Below are 19,436 nucleotides of genomic sequence, written 5' to 3'. Positions count from 1 at the left end.
TCGGGCCTTTATGGAAGAGTGGCAAGAAGAAAGCCATTGTTGAAAGAAAGCCATAAGAAGCCCCGTTTGCGAGAAGCCATGTGAGGGACACAACAAACATGTGGAAGAAGGTGCTCTGGTCAGATGAGACCAAAATTGAACTTTTTGGCCTAAAATCAAAACGCTATGTGTGGCAGAAATCATCACCCTGAACACACCATCCTCACTGTGAAAAATGGTGATGGCAGTGTCATGTTGCAGGGATGCTTTTCTTCAGCAGGGACAGGGAAGCTGGTCAGAGTTGATAGGAAGATGGATGGAGCCAAATACAGGGAAATCTTAGAAGAAATCCTGTTAGAGTCTGCAAAAGACTTGAGACTGGGGCGGAGTTTCACCTTCCAGCAGGACAATGACCCTAAACATACAGTCAAAGCTACAATGGAATGGTTTAGCTCAAACCATATTCATGCGTTAGAATGGCCCAGTCAAAGTCCAGACCTAAATCCAATTGAGAATCTGGGGCAAGACTTGAAGATTGCTGTTCACAGATGCTCTCCATCAAATTTGACAGAGCTTGAGCTATTTTGCAAAGAAGAATGGGCAAAAATGTCACTCTCTAGATGTGCAAAGCTGGTAGAGACATATCCAAAAAGACTTGTAGCTGTAATTGCAGCGAAAGATGGTTTTACAAAGTATTGACTCAGGGGGCTGAATACAAATGCATGCCACACTTTTCTGATATTTATTTTTAAAAAATGTTGAAAACCATTTATCATTTTCCTTCCACTTCACAATTATGTGCTACTTTGTGTTGGTCTATCACATAAAATCCCTAAAAAATACATTTACGTTTTTGGTTGTAACATGACAAAATGTGGAAAATTTCAAGGGGTATTAATACTTTTTCAAGACACTGTACAGCACTTTCACACACACACAGATGCCACTGAATAGCTGGCATACACACATTTTCAAAAAAAATTACCAATTTTGCTCTTATTAGTCACAGATGCCGGTGCTTATATCTTATGTCAAATTGCCACTTCCTGGTGACTTCCCACATTCTCCTCCAAAAAATTCAGGGGCTGAAACACCTTTTTTTTTTTTTTTTTTAGGAAGACACCTCTCTGCCTTGTGTTTCCACATTTAGGCCTGTTTTAGCTTTCGGACCAGTCAGTTTTCATCCACTCCTACCTGAGGGCTGTAACTTTTTATCTTAGGAAGAAGGTTACTATTGCTGTGTGTCTCCATATTTTTGGTCATTTTTACCTAGCTTTGTGTTTTTTTGTTTTTTTTTTAAAGGGAAACAGCTGCCTGTGAATTTGTCTCTGCATGTAGTTTTGTTTGCACTGCCTTCAAACTGGTACAGCTTGCGTACTTCTACCTAACCGTACCTGAAGGCTGTAGCTCTTTAGAATAAAATGGGGATAAAGTAATAGGGGTGAAGAAATGGTGTAAAGTGTTTTTTTGTGGTTTTCCACTCTGTATTCAGACCTGTTGGGCTATAATGTCTGCTGCTCAAAGCAAGCCTGGTACTGTTGCACGTGTTGTTACTAAATGTACTTGAAAAAAGCCCTTTTTACCTAAAATTTGTCAACTAATATTATATTTGGGGTGCTACTGCTGTCTGTCAGTAAAGGTAATAGAGGAATAAAATCCACACGTAAATATACACTGTATATGTGATGTCAATTAGGTTGTCCCTAAAAACCATGCTGTACCATAACACCCTGTACAACTTTAAGGCATTCCCCAAAACCTTAAACGTAAAAGCTGTCTATTTTCCATGTTCCCCTGAAAGTCACATACAAAGCCATTTCTCCCAGCTGTATGTTTCTTTTTTGCATTGGCAAAGGTTCCACACATTTGCTTCTGGCAGTCCATACTATCTGGGTGACAATATCTTGCTTAGCAGCCCTCCAAAGAGTTTCAAATGACCATTAAAATTTGCTCCATATTGATTTCAATGCAGTTGATTTGTACATCACTAATTGCAGGCTATGACTCAAAAGCAGTATAAAGAATTGCTTACATTTTGCAAACTTCTGTCTGCAAGTGGCAAATATTAAACATTCATAAGCTGATTCGGGTTGGTAAACAGTTCAGTGTTGTAGGATAGAGGTTCAGCTTTTTGACTTAAGATTATTTTAGGGACCTTGCACTCCATGAATCACTCTGTTCTGCCACTCTTAGGGTCTATTTATTAGTTGACACACAAGATTCACATGGTTTTTATCTAGGATTCACACATTTACTAATTTGATTGAATTTTGAAAGTTGTGTGAACTCTGAGTAAAGGTTGTTTGAATCTTGTTGTTTGAAAACATAAATAGATACTTTAAATATCTACAAAATGTTGATAGATACAATTTTAGAATATGACTCTTAGCAGAAAATAGTCTGCAGTCCTGGATGCAACTAGATTGTCTGTCAGTCTAATTAGTAAACATACAAGGAAAAGAAAGTTATAACTGATCACCGCAGAGTAAGATAGTATGGGAGGAAAAATATAAGAGATATTAGAAAACCAAAAGTGGCGTTGGATACACTGGATTCAAGGGAAAGTGTTCAAAAACATCTGACCAAACATATCATTAGTGCTGCTAATGTAAGGAAAGAGAAAAAATCTAAACCACCAAGAAAGGGGATAAAGCCTTTTTGCGCATTATACTTATGTTTAGGGAGACCTGACTGTAGCAAATCATTTAAACAATAACTTCTATTCAGTCTTTTTCAGAAGTAGATATTATTAAAGAAACAGGTTTGGGGATCATTGGTTCAGCATTCAGCATTGCAGGTTCAATGAGGCAGAGGTGGCAAATTAACTAGTGTGCTAAAAGCTTAAAGAGACATCGTCACCTTGTCCATGCATAACAATGTGACAGTGTCTCTGGAAAGGCAGTTCCCAATTCCTTAATATTGACCTTACTTTGCAGCTCCTCCTGATTCTACTATACACAACTATAGGTGGATGCCACCTAGATTACAGTTCCTGTTCCAGAGATCTCACTCCCATTTTATTTAATTAATGATCACTTACATACCTGAAAGCAATCATTCAATGACCACTGTAAATGTAGGTTAAAGCAGTATTATAGCCAAAATCAAACATTTATGATATTTGCAGTCTACCAATTCTTAGATTTGATGCCTGTATTAGTTTTCTTTATTAGGTTTTTTTTGTCTAGTAATGTAGGCCATAGACGTGGGGAAAATCTGCCGTTTTTAAAAAAAAAAATCGTAAATCGGTCGTTCAGAAGGCCGACGTTGCCACTAATTAAAAAAAAAAGTCGGCGGGTTTTAGTCCCGTCTACGGCCGGAATGGCGATGTCTCTGCATAGAGACCCACTATTATACTTGACAGAAGAAATAGATTATGCAGAAGAAGAAAAAGAGAAACAACATTGTATCTATTTGTACTTGAATAGAAACATCTGTATCCGTAATGCATACAAATAGACACAATGTTGCAACTTTTTTTCTTCTCCGTCTTCTTCTGCAAAATCTATTTCATCTTCTCTTTTCTTCTATTCTTCTTGATATTCTATTTCTTCTTCTCCTGCAAAATCTATTTCTTCTATTACTTCTTTTTCTTCATAGTCAATTTATTGTCAAATCGGCCAGAAGAATGGCCGATTTGACCATAAATTACCGCGAAAATCGGCTGATCTAACAAATCATCCCAGGATTTTCCAGCATGGCTGATTTTCAAAATCTCTTAAAATTAAGAAAAACGGCCTGCATAAGTCTGTTGTTTTTCAACAGAACAAGCTCTCATGCAGATGTCTCAGTTATAGGGATGAGATCCATTTAATACTGGCAAGGATACTTACAATGATCAGCTTTTTTTTATTTATGTAAACCTTTTATCCTAAAATAATAAAAAAACTGTTTTCTGTAGCTGTCTATAAAAGATTAGCTGGAGTTTGGCTCAGTTTGCCAGTATATTTAAATCTGCTTATACATCTAACATTCCCCCAGACTGACAATGTTGCTGTCAGAATTTACCCTCTGTGCTTTGTCCGGAGTGGAGGCACTCTAATACAGGAGGTGTGTTACTGGAGAGATTATCATGTAAAAACAGAGGGGAAAAAGCTAATAAAAAGAAAACAAGTGCAGCCATCAGATCTAATGATTAGTAAGCTGCAAAATTTAAAATTTTTTGTTTTGGGTTTAATACTACTTTAAGGTACAGCTCTATGACACGTCAGTTGCATCTTTCAAGATTGCTTCACTGGTAACAGCTGACAGGCAAACAAGGCAAAGTCATATCTCAGGCAGAGGGCTGGGGTAGATGGAAGATGAACAACAGAAACTGGAGAGCTGTTTGGGGTCATAAGCAGAATAACACACAGTAATCAAAGAGATGGATATCAAAGCACTTTAAAAAAATGAAGGCTCTGTTCACATATAGGCATTGTGAATCGCGGGCGGAATCAGAGCGATTCTGCCCGCGATTTCAAAATGTGATGTTAAAATGTCTAATCACACATCAGTGTGTTCAGGTGCCATTCATTTCAATGGCACCTGAAAACGCGGGGCAATTCTGCTACAATTGTTGTGCAATATATCACGCTGCAATCACGCAAACCAAACCGATTCCGCCTATGATTTAAAACGCCTGTATGTGAACTGAGCCTAAATGTAACCCTTTTGTTCTAATCTACACACCTATCCTTACAGCAATTTCCACTGTTGAGTCAAATTTGAGAAAACCCCAAATTTGGTATGTGTTCCCATTTACACAGCGCACCTATTTTTAAAATATATTTTCTTCCCTTTTAGATACTTCTCAGGACAAGGTGTAATGGTTGACTCTAACCCTTTGTTAGGTCAAACAGTGTTCAAGTCTACTTACAATTGATAATGAAGACCTGCCTGTACCGTACAGACATAGTTAAATTGTCATTAAACCCAGATTACATGCTAACTCACATACTCACAAAGCCACTAAAGCATTTGTTTTGCATAGAATTAAATATATCCGATAGATCCTGATTTCAGCTGTCCTTCCCATCTTCCCTGTGTCCCCATTGTAGGCTGAGATTCTGTAGACCAGCTGGTGAGTCATGCTCAGTTCTAGGCTCTTCATTTTCTCATTTTTCTTATCTGTGCAGCCCATGTGACTATAGAGTCACACAGTAATAATTTACACTCCCTTACCTCCCTCCTCTTCCATGTTCTCCTATTGATAAACGCTATGGGGGTGGGATATGGTATGCTGATTGAATACATTCACTAAGAAACTCACAAAAAACTGTTTTAATATAAATCAGTATTAAATATATAAAATGTAATTGTTAATACCTGTATAGTTAAAAAAGAGCCTTGGATGCAGATGCATAACATAACAGTGCTGCAGGAAAAAGGTACTTAGAGGAATTTTATAAAAAAAATAAACAAATAGATAAATAAAATATAGTGGCATTTTATATATTATTTATGTGAATGAATTATGGCATTTCACACTTCTCTGTTTAGTATCACATTAATTATGTCCAGCCACCTCACAAACGAAGAATACTATGTAGCATTTTCCTTGCTTGAGGGTCCACAAGGGAGCTTCTGAAAATTGTAAGCTGCAATTGTTATTTATTTATTTTAAGTTATGCTGTGTGAATGGAGACATGTGATACGTATAAAATAGGTATCCCAGTTTGGCTTCAAAAGTGGAAACATCACAGGCAACCATGGCCTGTCTATGCTGCAGTTAGTAATGTAACCAGTAAATGCCAATCGTGCTCACTTTTGAACAGTGCACGCAGCCATGTGCAACGGATGCTGTCATTTGATCCTAGTCACAAGAAAATGGTTACTTCCAGAAAGGTAAACAGCAACTACTGATTACTCGGACATGCCCTAATATTAGTGTTTTTCAGCACCGATTCTCCCAACTGTCTTGATATAACCATATTTATCAAATTTTTCTACAAAGTAAAGACACCTGTGTGATTCTCCCAATTGTTTTGATCTAATCGCTTTTAGGCTCCATGCACATTGGGTGTAAAAAAAAATGTCCAAAAATGCTGGTTTGCCGTGATTTACCGCAGTTTACAGCGTTTTGCCACATTTTTTATTGTTTTTACAGCAAAAAAACTCCTCTAGAAACCCACTATTCCTGTTTTTTTTTCAACCAAAAAACGTTGATTACATTCTATGTGTGCATGAACACATAGGATAACATGCTGGTGAGTTTACTGGCTGTAGAAAAAAAAATGTCAAAAGCCAAAAACAGCCGCTGTAAAAATGTCCAGTGTGCAATGATGTTTCTATAGTGTAAAGACACCTGTGTGCACATGCTTTCAGGGCATGATTTCCTGTAAAAAAATATAACAGGGAACAAAAGCTATATTTTGTTCTATAGTAAAATATACCTCCAGCTGCCCACAATGTACATTTTCAGAGAACAACATATTTTCATATATTAAAAGACAAAAGAAGCCATCTTTTCATACAAAAAAACTTTCCACCATTGTAAAACATGTATATATACAGTATGTATGTTCGTGTGTTCATGTAATGATGTGTTGCAAATATAATACATGTATAACATACCTTTTTGTAGAGATTTCTGAGGTCTCTGTACTGCCACATGCTGTTAAGAACCTGAGATGCTGCCTTCACAACTTTCGGCGAATGCCTGTTTTTGGAAGGAAAGCAATACGTAAAAATACATTTTCACATTTTATTAATTGCATACAGTGGACTAATTGTGGTAGTTTTGTACATATTTATATCTTTTGTTTTATAATTGAAGGCTTATGTACAACTAAAAAAAATAACCTTCAATTATTCTTTCTGATTTGATCTGATCTAATCTAATCTTACCCCTATTTATAGTTTAGAGACAGTGCTGCTCAACAACTGAAAGACAACTGCACTAATGAAATATTTAGGCTACCAATGCTAACCTCTTTTTTTAAAGATGCTAGCTGCTTGGCTGTCCTGCTGATCAATCAATCAATAAACTCCTTCCCTTCCACTCCCACCAAAAAGTCACACTTTCTCCCTAGAAAGTATACAATCCAACAAATCCTTTTCGTGATAAAACATATAAATCCCCCATAAAATCCCAAAATAAAATCTACAAATAAAATCTACAAATATAATCAATTTATACAATCAAAATAAATGTTAGTCACTTAAACTTAAAATTGTGTTCAATTAAATTCACTCCCAATTATGTCTCAAAATCACAAAATAAAATTCCATAAAATAAAATAAAATCCCAATGTGTCCAAAATCCAATTTCCAAATTTTTTCACTTCAATCCAGTTAAAAGGAAATTGATCCTAAATATTCCATGAAAACCTCAAAAAAAAAAAGGAAAAAAGAAAATTCATAGTGTATTATCTTTTTTAAATATATGTACTTCACTCTGTGCAAAACACAAAATCAAAAAAAAAAAAAAAAAAAAAAACTTGTGCAAGTAATATATAAATGTTTACTTATTTTCCCACTTCATAAATCAATAAATAAATAAAACCCAAAACGTGAAAAACTCGTGATCACTCCAACCACTTGTGTATAGTGATACTAGGTACTAGTACCCTCTATAATCCAGCCAAAAGTGATACCAGGTACTATTACCCTCTTGAAGTTATTCTCAAGCATGGGCTAACATAGGGAATCCATATCTTTCAATCCTTCATTTCAGGGGTATTCCTCCAAACTCCTCATAAAGAAACAAAGACTCTTAGGCAGAATTCACATTATAGAAACAAATTTAATCGTAACTTACATTAAAAACAGGAAAATCCAGCTTCCAACATTGCTCTCTCAATGGCTCTGTACTGACTGAACAAACTTTTGGTTGAAACCACATGTATACAACCAACAAAATGGCTGCGGTGACACTTCCGGTTGGCGTGCGTGCGTCTTGACGTCACTCCGCTAACGCGTTTCGATCCTTTCAGACGAAGTCCGGAAGTGACTAAACGCATTAGAGAAGTGACGTCAAGACGCACGCACGCCAACCGGAAAAAAGATTTCAGAGAAAGTATCACAGCAAAGAAAGTATGTGTTTGTTCTCTTCGTTTTAGGCTTGGGACTTTTAACAGAACCCATATGGCCGATGCAGGTGGCTCCAGATCAAAGCATGTGCGCACTGCATTAATAGGGACTGCAATGGTATCTCCTTGGAAGAGAAGGCATGGATGCATGCTTTTGGCCCCTGCATTCTGAGTTGGCAAACATGGATAACATTTTCTTCAAGAACTCAGATATAGGGGTTGTTGTACTAAAAGCAAATTAGTTGTTTGCTTTGCAAAGGAATTTGGGGGAAAAAATAATTTGCTTTCTAAAAAGAGCATTACAGCAAAATTATAATTTTCCAGTGAACATATAGGCAAAGACAAGGCCTTCTGGAATGTGTTGTAGACTAATCAATCAAGGAGTTACTTGGTGACAGTAGCATTAAACATGTTTGCTGCAAACCAAAGACAGCATTTCAAGAGAAGAACCTCAAAAGAACTGTAAAGTATAGAGGTGAAAATGTGATGTTTGGGGGTGCATGGCTTCTTTGGTGCCTGGGCTGCTTGCAGTCAGCAAGTCGACTAAAATGAAAATCTGTGAAGCAGCACATACATACAGCTTTACAGGGAGTATTTGCCTGCTTTAGTCATAAGTATTACAACCCAGTGACTTTATGTGCTGTGACAAACAGCCTTTGATGGCAAGCAGTGGTCATGGATGAGGTTTATGTATCAACCCAGGTTGTGGAGTTATAAGGCTCTAAATTCAGACATTTGATTGGACAGGCAAGTAGAACTTGACATTTAGGGGAGAGGAGGTAATGGAACCTAATGTAATAGGAGGGGACAGTCCAGAATAATGTCCAAACTTGGGAATTATATCCGGTATTGCACGTAGGGGTTGTCCTGTGCCTTCCAAAAACAGGAGCATGTACTCAGCATACAGCATAATTTCTTTCTAAATATCATTAATAATCAAAGCTAAAAATGAAGGGATCTCCTAATAATAGCGGTAACGGACTAATATTTAAATGCATGGGGGGGGGGGGGATTTACCAAAATTGGAGAATGCAAAATCTGGTGCAGCTCTGCTTTGAAACCAATAATTTTCCAGATTTTTTGTCAAACCTTAATTGAACAAGCTGAAGTTGGGAACTGACTGGCTACCATCCACAGCTGCACCAGATTTTGCACTCTCCAGTTTTAGTAAATAAACCCCATAGTCTCCATTAACTGACTGTCGTGGATTTTTGAGCATTTCTATAATGTATAGTGGAAAATTACTAAAAATATAAAATAAAGAGCAATATTCCACCACTACCTCTCCCATTGCATAAACAGCCATTAGAGCCAGCCAACACTCACACACCAAATTATCAATAAAGCACAAGTGGGATTTTGAAAAGTACACACAGAAGAAGTATGGCTGTGACAGATGCAAAGGAAGGATTTGCACACTGCACAGTGTGGGACTGCACAGATTAGGGATACTGGGATGACACCAGATTGATGGATTTGTACAAGTTTTAAACAATAGACCGTCTCCTTTGTTGACACTCTATATTTGATTTTGGTTTATTTTATATTTTTGTGCATTCGTATTTTGCATATATATACAATATAATGCCAAACGTATTGGGCCAGCCCTCCAAATAATTGGATTCAGGCGTTCCAATCACCTCCATGGCCACAGATGTAGAAAATCAAGCACCTAGGCTTGCAGACTGCTTCTACAAACATTTGTGAAGAAATGGGTCACTCTCAGGAGCTCAGTGAATTCAAGAGTGGTAACGTGATAGGTTGCCACCTGAGCAATAAGTCCATCCATGAAATTTATTTGCTACTAAATATTCCACGTTCAACTGTTAGTGGTATTATAACAAAGTCGAAGCAACTGGGAACAACAGCAACTCAGCCACGAAGTGGTAGGCCACGTAAAATGACAGAGTGGGGTCAGCGCATGCTGAAGCACACAGTGCAAAGAAATCGCCAATTATCTGCAAAGTCAATAGTTAAATACCTCAAAACGTCAGGTGGCCTTCAGATTAGCACAACAGTGCATGGAGAGCTTCATGGAATGGGTTTCCATGGCTGAGCAACTGCATCCAAGCCTTACATTAGAGTATGGAGGAAGAATGGAGAGGCACACACTGCAAGATGCTTGAAGCCAAGTGTGAAGTTTCCACAGTCTGTGTTGATTTGGGGAGCCATGTCATCTGCTGGTGTTGGTCCACTGTGCTTCATTAAGTCCGAGGTCAATGCAGCCATCTACCCAAACGTATTGGGCCAGCCCTCCAAATAATTGGATTCAGGCGTTCCAATCACCTCCATGGCCACAGATGTAGAAAATCAAGCACCTAGGCTTGCAGACTGCTTCTACAAACATTTGTGAAGAAATGGGTCACTCTCAGGAGCTCAGTGAATTCAAGAGTGGTAACGTGATAGGTTGCCACCTGAGCAATAAGTCCATCCATGAAATTTATTTGCTACTAAATATTCCACGTTCAACTGTTAGTGGTATTATAACAAAGTCGAAGCAACTGGGAACAACAGCAACTCAGCCACGAAGTGGTAGGCCACGTAAAATGACAGAGTGGGGTCAGCGCATGCTGAAGCACACAGTGCAAAGAAATCGCCAATTATCTGCAAAGTCAATAGTTAAATACCTCAAAACATCATGTGGCCTTCAGATTAGCACAACAGTGCATGGAGAGCTTCATGGAATGGGTTTCCATGGCTGAGCAACTGCATCCAAGCCTTACATTACCAAGTGCAATACGTTGGATGCAGTGGTGTAAAGCACGCCACCACTGGACTCTAGAGCAGTGGAGATGTGTTCTTTGGACTGGCAATCTGATGGACGTGTCTGGGTTTGGCAGTTGCCAGAAGAATGATCCTTGCCTGACTGCATTGTGCCAAGTGTAAAGTTTGGTGGAGGGGGGATTATGGTGTGGGGTTATTTTTCAGGGATTGGGCTTGAACCCTAAGTTCCAGTGAAGGGAACTCTTAAGGCTTCAGCATACCATGACATTTTGGACAATTTCATGTTCTAAACTTTGTGGGAATAGTTTGGGGATGGCCCCTTCCTGTTCCAACATCACTGCGCACCAGTGCACAAAGCAAGGTCCAAAAAGACATGAATGAGCAAGTTTGGGTGGAGGAACTTGACTGGCCTGGACAGAGTCCTGACCTCAACCTGATAGAACACCTTTAAGATGAATTAGAGTGGAGACTGTGAGCCAGGCCTTCTCGTCTGACATCACAAATGCTTTTATGGAAGAATGGTCAAACATTCCATAGACGCACTCCTAAACCTTGTGGACAGCTTTCCCAGAAGAGTTGAAGCTGTTATAGCTGCAAAAGGCGGGGCCAACTCAATATTGAACCCTACGGACTAAGACTAGGATGCCATTAAAGTTTATGTGCGTATAAAGGCAGGCGTCCCAATACTTTTGGCAATATAGTGTATGTTTGGAGAAATAATACCAGCATTGTATTATTACTGGTGTTCACATACTTTGATATTTCTATATAGACTCATGCATTGGAAGACATATATATTTATACAGGTGAAACTCGAAAAATTAGAATATCGTGCAAAAGTTCATTTATTTCAGCAATGCAACATAAAAGGTGAAACTAATATATGACAGACTCATTACATGCAAAGCAAGATAGTTCAAGCCGTGATTTGTCATAATTGTGATGATTATGGCTTACAGCTCAAGAAAACCCCAAATCCACAATCTCAGAAAATGAGAATATTGTGAAAAGGTGCAATATTCTCGGCTCAAAGTGTCCCACTCTAATCAGCTAATTAAGCCATAACACCTGCAAAGGGTTCCTGAGCCTTTAAATGGTCTCTCAGTCTGGTTCAGTAGGAATCACAATCATGGGAAAGACTGCTGACCTGGCAGTTGTGCAGAAAACCAACAATGATTCCCTCCATAAGGAGGGAAAGCCTCAAAAGGTAATTGCAAAAGAAGTTGGATGTTCCCAAAGTGCTGTATCAAAGCACATTAATAGAAAGTTATGTGGAAGGGAAAAACGTGGAAGAAAAAGGTGCACAAGCAGCAGGGATGACCGCAGCCTGGAGAGGATTGTCAGGAAAAGCCCATTCAAAAGTGTTGGGGACTTTCACAAGGAGTGGACTGAGGCTGGAGTCAGTGCATCAAGAGCCACCACACACAGACGGATCCTGGACATGAGCTTCAAATGTCGTATTCCTCTTTTCAAGCCACTCCTGAACAACAAACTTCAGAAGCGTCTTACCTGGGCTAAAGAAAAACAGACCTGGTCTGCTGCTCAGTGGTCCAAAGTCCTCCCTTCAGATGAGAGCAACTTTTGCATCTCATTTGGAAACCAAGGACCCAGAGTATGGAGGAAGAATGGAGAGGCACACACTGCAAGATGCTTGAAGCCAAGTGTGAAGTTTCCACAGTCTGTGTTGATTTGGGGAGCCATGTCATCTGCTGGTGTTGGTCCACTGTGCTTCATTAAGTCCAGGGTCAATGCAGCCATCTACCAGGAGATTTTGGAGCACTTCATGCTTCCTTCCGCAGACGAGCTTTATGGGGATGCTGACTTCATTTTCCAGCAGGACTTGGCACCGCCCACACTGCCTGTTAATTGCCAGCTGTACGAAAGGGACAATAGCCCCAGTTGTTAATGCCCGGTAAGGGTATTCTATTACGAAGCAACTGAATTACTAAAAACCAATGAAAAAAATGAAAAGGTCTATAGCAATCAAATTAGAAAGCAACCCTTGGGACAGAGATGGGGGTTGAAAAGGACTGACGGCTGCTTTCCTTTTCCTGCCCAGATCAGGAGTAAGATTATTAAAGCGCAGAAGGTGGAAAATATTAGATGCCTTATTCAATAAAAGAACTAAACAAATCTAATGAGCAAGTGAAATGGCAAGCATTATATATTACACAAAATTGCACAGCACTTATTATTTAACTACAGAATAAGATGGTGCCTCCAAACATATGACGTACTTACACTTACACTGATGATAATTATAATGAAAATTAAGTATATCGCTACCCCCGTAGGAGCCGCTTGTATTTTGCCCGAGTCTCCTCTATCTTCGCCCTGTAGGCAGGCACAAGGTATTGTCTATAGTCAGGCGTGCGCACACACTTTTGCTCATTGTCTTCAATGACCAGTCTAGGGGATATTGTATTTTGTATTTTTAGTGTGGAACTGGGGATAGGGATGGGAAATTCAGTAGGATACTCCAGAGTTAGAACTAATTACAGCTGAGGACATCTAACTGATCTCTTAGTTGAGCACTATTGAAGTCCTGGCTAGAAGCAGATAGCAGACTTCTCTTTGGTAATAGCAATGAGTAGTTTAGGAATGAGTAAAGTCCCTTTAGCAGTAGTAGTAGTAGCAGGGCAGAGCTCCTCAGGTACAAGCCAGTTATGGCAGACTGAGGAAGCCCAAACATAACAGAAACTGAGCAAAGTCCTGTGCAGTGGCAACAATCGGACAAGCTCTTCAGAACACTAGCCAGTGTTCTCTTTTTCTCAGACCCACGCTGGCTATAAAGCACCAGAGGGGTAGGAAAGCACGCAAAGTCCCCAAAATCTCTCAGTGCCTGTACTCACAGGGCCCAAGGACAGAATGGTAGCCTCCTTACAATCTTTCAAGGGACACACTCCAGTGATACTAGACAGATCTTTGGCAGCAACCATGGTGTCCTCTTGGACCCTTGAATTGAATGGAAAAGCCACATGAGCTTGAACAGTTATTTGAAGGATTTTCTTTCACTTTGCTTTCATTAAAAAAAGATTAGAAATAGGGGAACTGTGCACTTTTATAGATTAAAAAAATAAAGAGGAAAGTTTTTTTTTAGGTGTGACAAGTGGCGTTATTATCAATTAAGACACCTTGTGGCAGAACTCCCACAGCCTCTAAGGATGACAGAGGACATGTATCCAAAGGAACAATTTTTTAGTACGGATAAAATACGTAGGCATGTAACCTCTCGCATTTATAAAATTCTTACTGGTTTATCTGGATCTGTCTCACCACCATCCTTGGAAAAGTGGGAAAAGGAATTAGGAAGTAAACTAAATGTACAAGAAAAAAAGAAAATGTTTAACTTGGTGCATGGGGCGGTGGATATGAACACTGTAGAAATGAACTATAAATGCTTAGCAAGGTGGTATGTTACACCTAGTGTGGCACATAACCAACAAATAGAATTTTCACCCTTACGTTGGAGGTGATATGGGAAGAAAGGAACAATGGCACACATTTGGTGGGACTGTCCCAAGATACAACATTTCTGGCAGGAAGTAATACAACAAATACATGAGATAACAGGGATTAGTGTTCGGCAGGATCCCTGGGTCTGCTTATTTCATAATACTGATCTTGCGGGAAAACAATATAAGAACACAATGCCATTTCATTTAATAAATTATGCAAAAGAACTGTTTGCTAGGTACTGACAGATTCAGGATCCCCCAAATATTAAGGATTGGATAACTAGAGTGGAGTTCGCATCTAGGATGGAAGAACTATACCACATTGGAGAAGACAGAACCGAAAAAGTTCTGCCACAAGGTGACTTAATAATAATAATAGTGAATTAAGTGAATTAAGCTCAAAATCCTTCTAATAGCTTTTATTTCCATACACACAAATGCATTGGGAACACTACACATTCTATTCCAAATCAAAACATGATGAAAAATATATCAAATTTGTGTTGTTCCTCTAAAAAAATTGAAGAAAAGTGAATATTAGACTGTTCAAAAAAATAGCAGTTTGTATTCTTCTTTACAAACTCAAACATTCACTATATAAACTGAAAAATGTTTGAAGATTTTGCTTTCCTTTGAATGACTTAATGAATATTTAGTTGTATAAGCACTGTTTCTGACAACTGCTGTACATCTGTGTTGCATGGAGTCACCCAACTTCTGGCCCCTGTGAACAGGCCAGGATGATTGGACTACATTCCACAGTTCTCTATTTCTTGGTTTTGCCTCAGAAACGGCATTTTTGATGTCACCCCACAAGTTTTCTATTGGATTAAGATTGGGATTGGGCTGGCCATTCCATAACCTCAATCTTGTTAGTCTGGAACCAAGATGTTGCACGTTTACTGGTGTGTTTGGGGTCATTGTCTTGTTGAGAAATCCCCATATCATGATGCTTGCACCACTATGCTTCACTGTCTTCACAGTGTACTGTGGCTTGAATTCGGTGTTTGGGGGTCGTCTGACAAACTACTGTCTCCGGCCACTAGACCCAAAAAGAACAATCTTACTTTCATCAGTCCACAAAATGTTGCGCCATTTCTCTTTAGGCCAGTCAATGTGCTCTTTGACAAATTGTAACCTCTTCAGCACGTCTTTTTTTCAACAGTGGGACTTTGCGGGGGCTTCTTGCAGATAGCTTGGCTTCACATAGGCATCTTCTATTTGTAACAGTACTCGCAGGTAACTTTAGACCTTCTTTGATCTTCCTGGAGCTGATTGTTGGCGGAGTCCGCGCCATTTTGGCTATTCTATCCATTTGAATTGTATTTTTGCGCTTTCTTTCACGTCTTTCAAGTTTTGGTTGCCATTTTAAAGCATTTGCGATCATTTTAGCTGAGCAGCCGATCATTTTCTGCACTTCTTTATATGTTTTCCCCTCTCCAATCAACTTTTTAATCAAGGTACGCTGTTCTTCTGAACAATATCTGGAACAACCCATTTTCCTCAGAATTTCAGAGAGAAATGCACTGTAACCAGCATGTACAACATTTGCTGCCTTCCTTCCTTAAATAAGGGCAATAATTGCCACCTGTTTTTCAAAGAATGAATGACCTCACTAATAGAACTCCACATTGCTATTATTTTGAACATGCTCCTTTCAATTAGTGATTCAATTACACAGAATCAGCAGCATGTATGTCATGACTGTTGGGTCTGTTGGATTTCTATTACTCTACTACACCTGCTAGAAAATTATTTGCCATGTAGAAATATCATTTCTACCAAAAACAGTGATCAGGTTAGTGATGTCTGACTGCTATTATTTTGAACACAACTGTATATCTGCAGGGCTCAAAATTTCAAGTCCTGAGCTACTAGCCAGGCCTTAAGAGTTACTCACCCAGTTGCCCCGCGCCTAAATACACCCTCGTAAATTATCCCATGAAATGACACTCTTAAATGTTTTATGCAGAATAAAGTTACAAAAATCAATCTTAAATATACACCCATTGGGTGTCCTCCTTTACATTAGGTGTCCCATCAGAGTTCCCCTGTACATCAGGTGTCCGATCAGAGTCCCCCTTTACATCAGGTGAACCATCAGAATCTCCCTTTACATCAGGTGTCCCATCATAGTCCCCCCTTACATCTGATGTCCCTACATGGGACCAACAACACAAAACTAAATTCTTTTGGCTGCACTCATGAGTGCTACTGCTAGAGGACAAAATAGGAAAGAGGAGGAGGGGAGAGAGAGACATTTGGAAAGAAGGAAGTGATTGAAGGAAGGAAGGATGGAAAGAAGGAAAAAAGGGAGGGAAGGAAAGGAAGGAAGGAAGGATGGGGGGAAGGGAGGGAAGGAAGCAAGGTCATGAGGAAGGAAGGGAGGGAGGGGAGGAAAGGGGGGAAGGGAGGGAGGGGAGGAAGAAAGGAGGGAAGGAAAGGAAGGAGGGATGGGAGGAAGGAAAGGAAGGGAGGGGAGGAAGGAAATGGAGGGAAGGGGAGGAAGGAAGGAAGGAAGGAAGGAAGGAAGGACGGACGGACGGACGGACGGACGGACGGAAGGAAGGAAGGAAGGAAGGGAGGAAGGGAAGAAGGGAAGAAGGGAAGAGAGGGGAATAGGATGGAAGGAAGGAAAGGAAGGAGGGAAGGGAAGGAAGGAAGGAGGGAAGGGAAGGAAGGAAGGAGGGAAGGGAAGGAAGGAAGGAGGGAAGGAGGGAAGGACTCACATGCTCAGTCAGAAGAATTACAGGGCTGCTGGTTGCTCTGTATACAATTTCCGGCTCACACATCCTCTTCTGAGAAGCTGCACAGACTGGAGTGTGGGTGGGCACAGGGAGAGGCAGAGCAGATCCAGCCTCTCTCTCTCCTATTGGTGTGGCGGATTGGGGGAGGCGCTGGGCACAGAGGAGGGGGGCCAAAAAAGAGAAATCTAATTGACAGTCCGGGATGATCGGCGCAGCTGTGGACACAGGTACAAGCACCGATCTCCCTGTATGGCTTTCAATGAAGCAGCTGGAAGCTGCAACTCCTCCTCTCCCTCTGTGGCTTCCAGCTGCTTCATTGAAAGCCATACAGGGAGATCGGTGCTTGTAACTGTGTCCACCGCTGCAGTCTTCACACAGTCTCCCCCACCATATTTCCACTCGCCAATGTGAGCAGGCGAGTGGAAATTTCGAGCCCTGTGTAGATATATATATATATATATATATATATATGTGTGTGTGTGTGTGTGCTCTTCCGGGTAGGGGGCGTGCCTGCCTACCCACGCTGTCATTCGCTCCCTGACATGCCAGTCAACATGTCCCAGCTGATGATTCACCTCGGAGCTAGTGACAAGAGACAGATCTGTGTTGGTAAACAACACAAATCTCCCTACTGACAGCGGGATGTGCTGGTTTTTGTCTCCCTGAAAAGGGAGATAAAAAACTGTCACATCCCCTAGTAAAACAGCAGTCAACACATTACATATAGTTAGACACACAGTTAACCCAGATGTTAACCCATTCCTGCCCAGTGTCATTAGTACAATGTCAGTGCATTTTATTAGCACTGATCACTGTATTAGTGTCACTGGTCATGTCTGTGTCTGTTAGCCAGTGTCAGAATGCCTGCTCTACTATCCCTAGTAAAAAAAAACTATCACTAATTTAAAAAAAAAGAAAAATCCAGTATATATACACCATCATTTGTATATGCTATTATTTTCACGCAAACCAATTAATAAACATTTATTATGGTTTTTTTTATCAAACCCATATAGGAGAATACATTTTGGCCTAAATTTATGAAGAAATGTTATAACAAAAAGTTAAAAAACGTTTTTTTAAACATTTTCTTTTATAGCACAAAAAAATGTAAAACCACCAAAAGAAAGCTTTATTTGTGTGAAAAAAAAATTAAATTTATGCATAGTATTGCATGACCACGCAATTGTCAGTTAACCGCCTCCCGCCCGCCATATAAGGAAATGACAGGCGCAGGGCAGTTCTCCCGTTCTGGGAGGACGTCATATAATGTCCCCCTACTCTAACCGTGAGTGCGCGGCTCTGGCAGGGCGCAGCACGGTGATCGGTGGTGCGCTGTGTCCCTCGGACACAGTGGATCACTGATCAACGGAAAGAGCCAAAGACGTCGGCTCTGTCATGTGATCAACTGTGTCCAATCACATGTAAATAAGGAAATGCCAGTTATTGGCATTTCTCTCCTCACGAGCTGTCATGCTGACCGCTCATGAGGAAAGGAGAGCCGGTAATCGGGGGACATGTACACTGATCATCAGTGCCACCTGTCAGTGTCCATCAAAGACAGCTGTCACTGCTCATCAATGCCACCTGCCAGTACCCATCAGTGCCACATATCAATGCCTACCAGTGCACATAAATGCCATATCTCAGTGCCCATCTGAGCTGCCTTTCAGTGCCTTCTATCAGTGCCAGTCAGTGCCACCTATCAATGCCAGTCAGTTCCATCTATCAGTGTTGCCAGTCAGTGCCACCTATCAGTGCCAGTCAGTGCCGCCTATCAGTGCCAGTCAGTGCACATCAGTGCCGCCTATTAGTGCCTGTCAGTGCCCGTCAGTGCCGCCTAACAGTGTCTGCCAGTGCCGCCTAACAGTGTCAGTGCCACCTAACAGTGCCAGTCAGTGCTGTCTATCAGCGCCAGTCAGTGCCGCCTATCAGTGCCACCTATCAGTGGCATATGAGTGCTGCATGTCAATGCCACCTACCAGTGCCTCCTCATCAGTGCACATCAGTGCCGCCTATCAGTGCCCATCAGTGCAGCCTATCAGTGCCCATCACTGCAGCCTCATTAGCACACATCAGTGAAGGACAAAAATCACTTATTTACAAAATTTTATAATAGAAACTAAGAATAAACTTTTTTGTTTCAAAATTTTCTGTGGTTTTTGGTTTGTTTAGCAAAAAATAAAAAACCCCAGAGGTGATTAAATACCACCAAAAGAAAGCTCTATCTGTCTCAAAACAAATTATTCCATATGGGTACAGTGTTGCATGATCGCGCAATTTTCATTCAAAATGTGATAGCACTGAACACTGAAAATTGGCCTGGGCAGGAAGGGGGGTATAGGTGCCTGGTAGGCAAGTGGTTAAAATAACACAGCACCGTATAGCAAAAATGTCCAGTAGATCTGTATATCTATGTACCTCTGATGGCTTCCAATACCATCCCTATGCTGATGATACCCAAATTTATCTATCTACTCCTCACCTCACTCCTCTAGTCTCCTCTCACATTACTA

At 40.3% G+C, this 19,436-nt stretch overlaps 1 protein-coding gene across 4 annotated transcripts in view; it reads right to left on the bottom strand.

Annotated features, from left to right (window-relative positions):
• CTNND2 (catenin delta 2) overlaps window positions 1–19,436 on the bottom strand; it is a 529,941-nt gene that overhangs the window by 88,616 nt on the left and 421,889 nt on the right. For all 4 annotated transcript variants that reach the window (XM_089655247.1, XM_089655250.1, XM_089655248.1 and 1 more), the window contains exon 19: window positions 6,535–6,619. In XM_089655247.1, coding sequence (XP_089511373.1) covers window positions 6,535–6,619 — 85 coding nt within the window. The remainder of the gene's footprint in view (window positions 1–6,534; window positions 6,620–19,436) is intronic.

Source organism: Staurois parvus, unplaced genomic scaffold (assembly GCF_062004578.1).
Source record: "Staurois parvus isolate SC_StPar_1 unplaced genomic scaffold, SC_StPar_1.0 ptg000829l, whole genome shotgun sequence".
Lineage (NCBI taxonomy): Eukaryota > Metazoa > Chordata > Amphibia > Anura > Ranidae > Staurois > Staurois parvus.
This window is presented reverse-complemented; position numbering and strand designations above follow the sequence as displayed.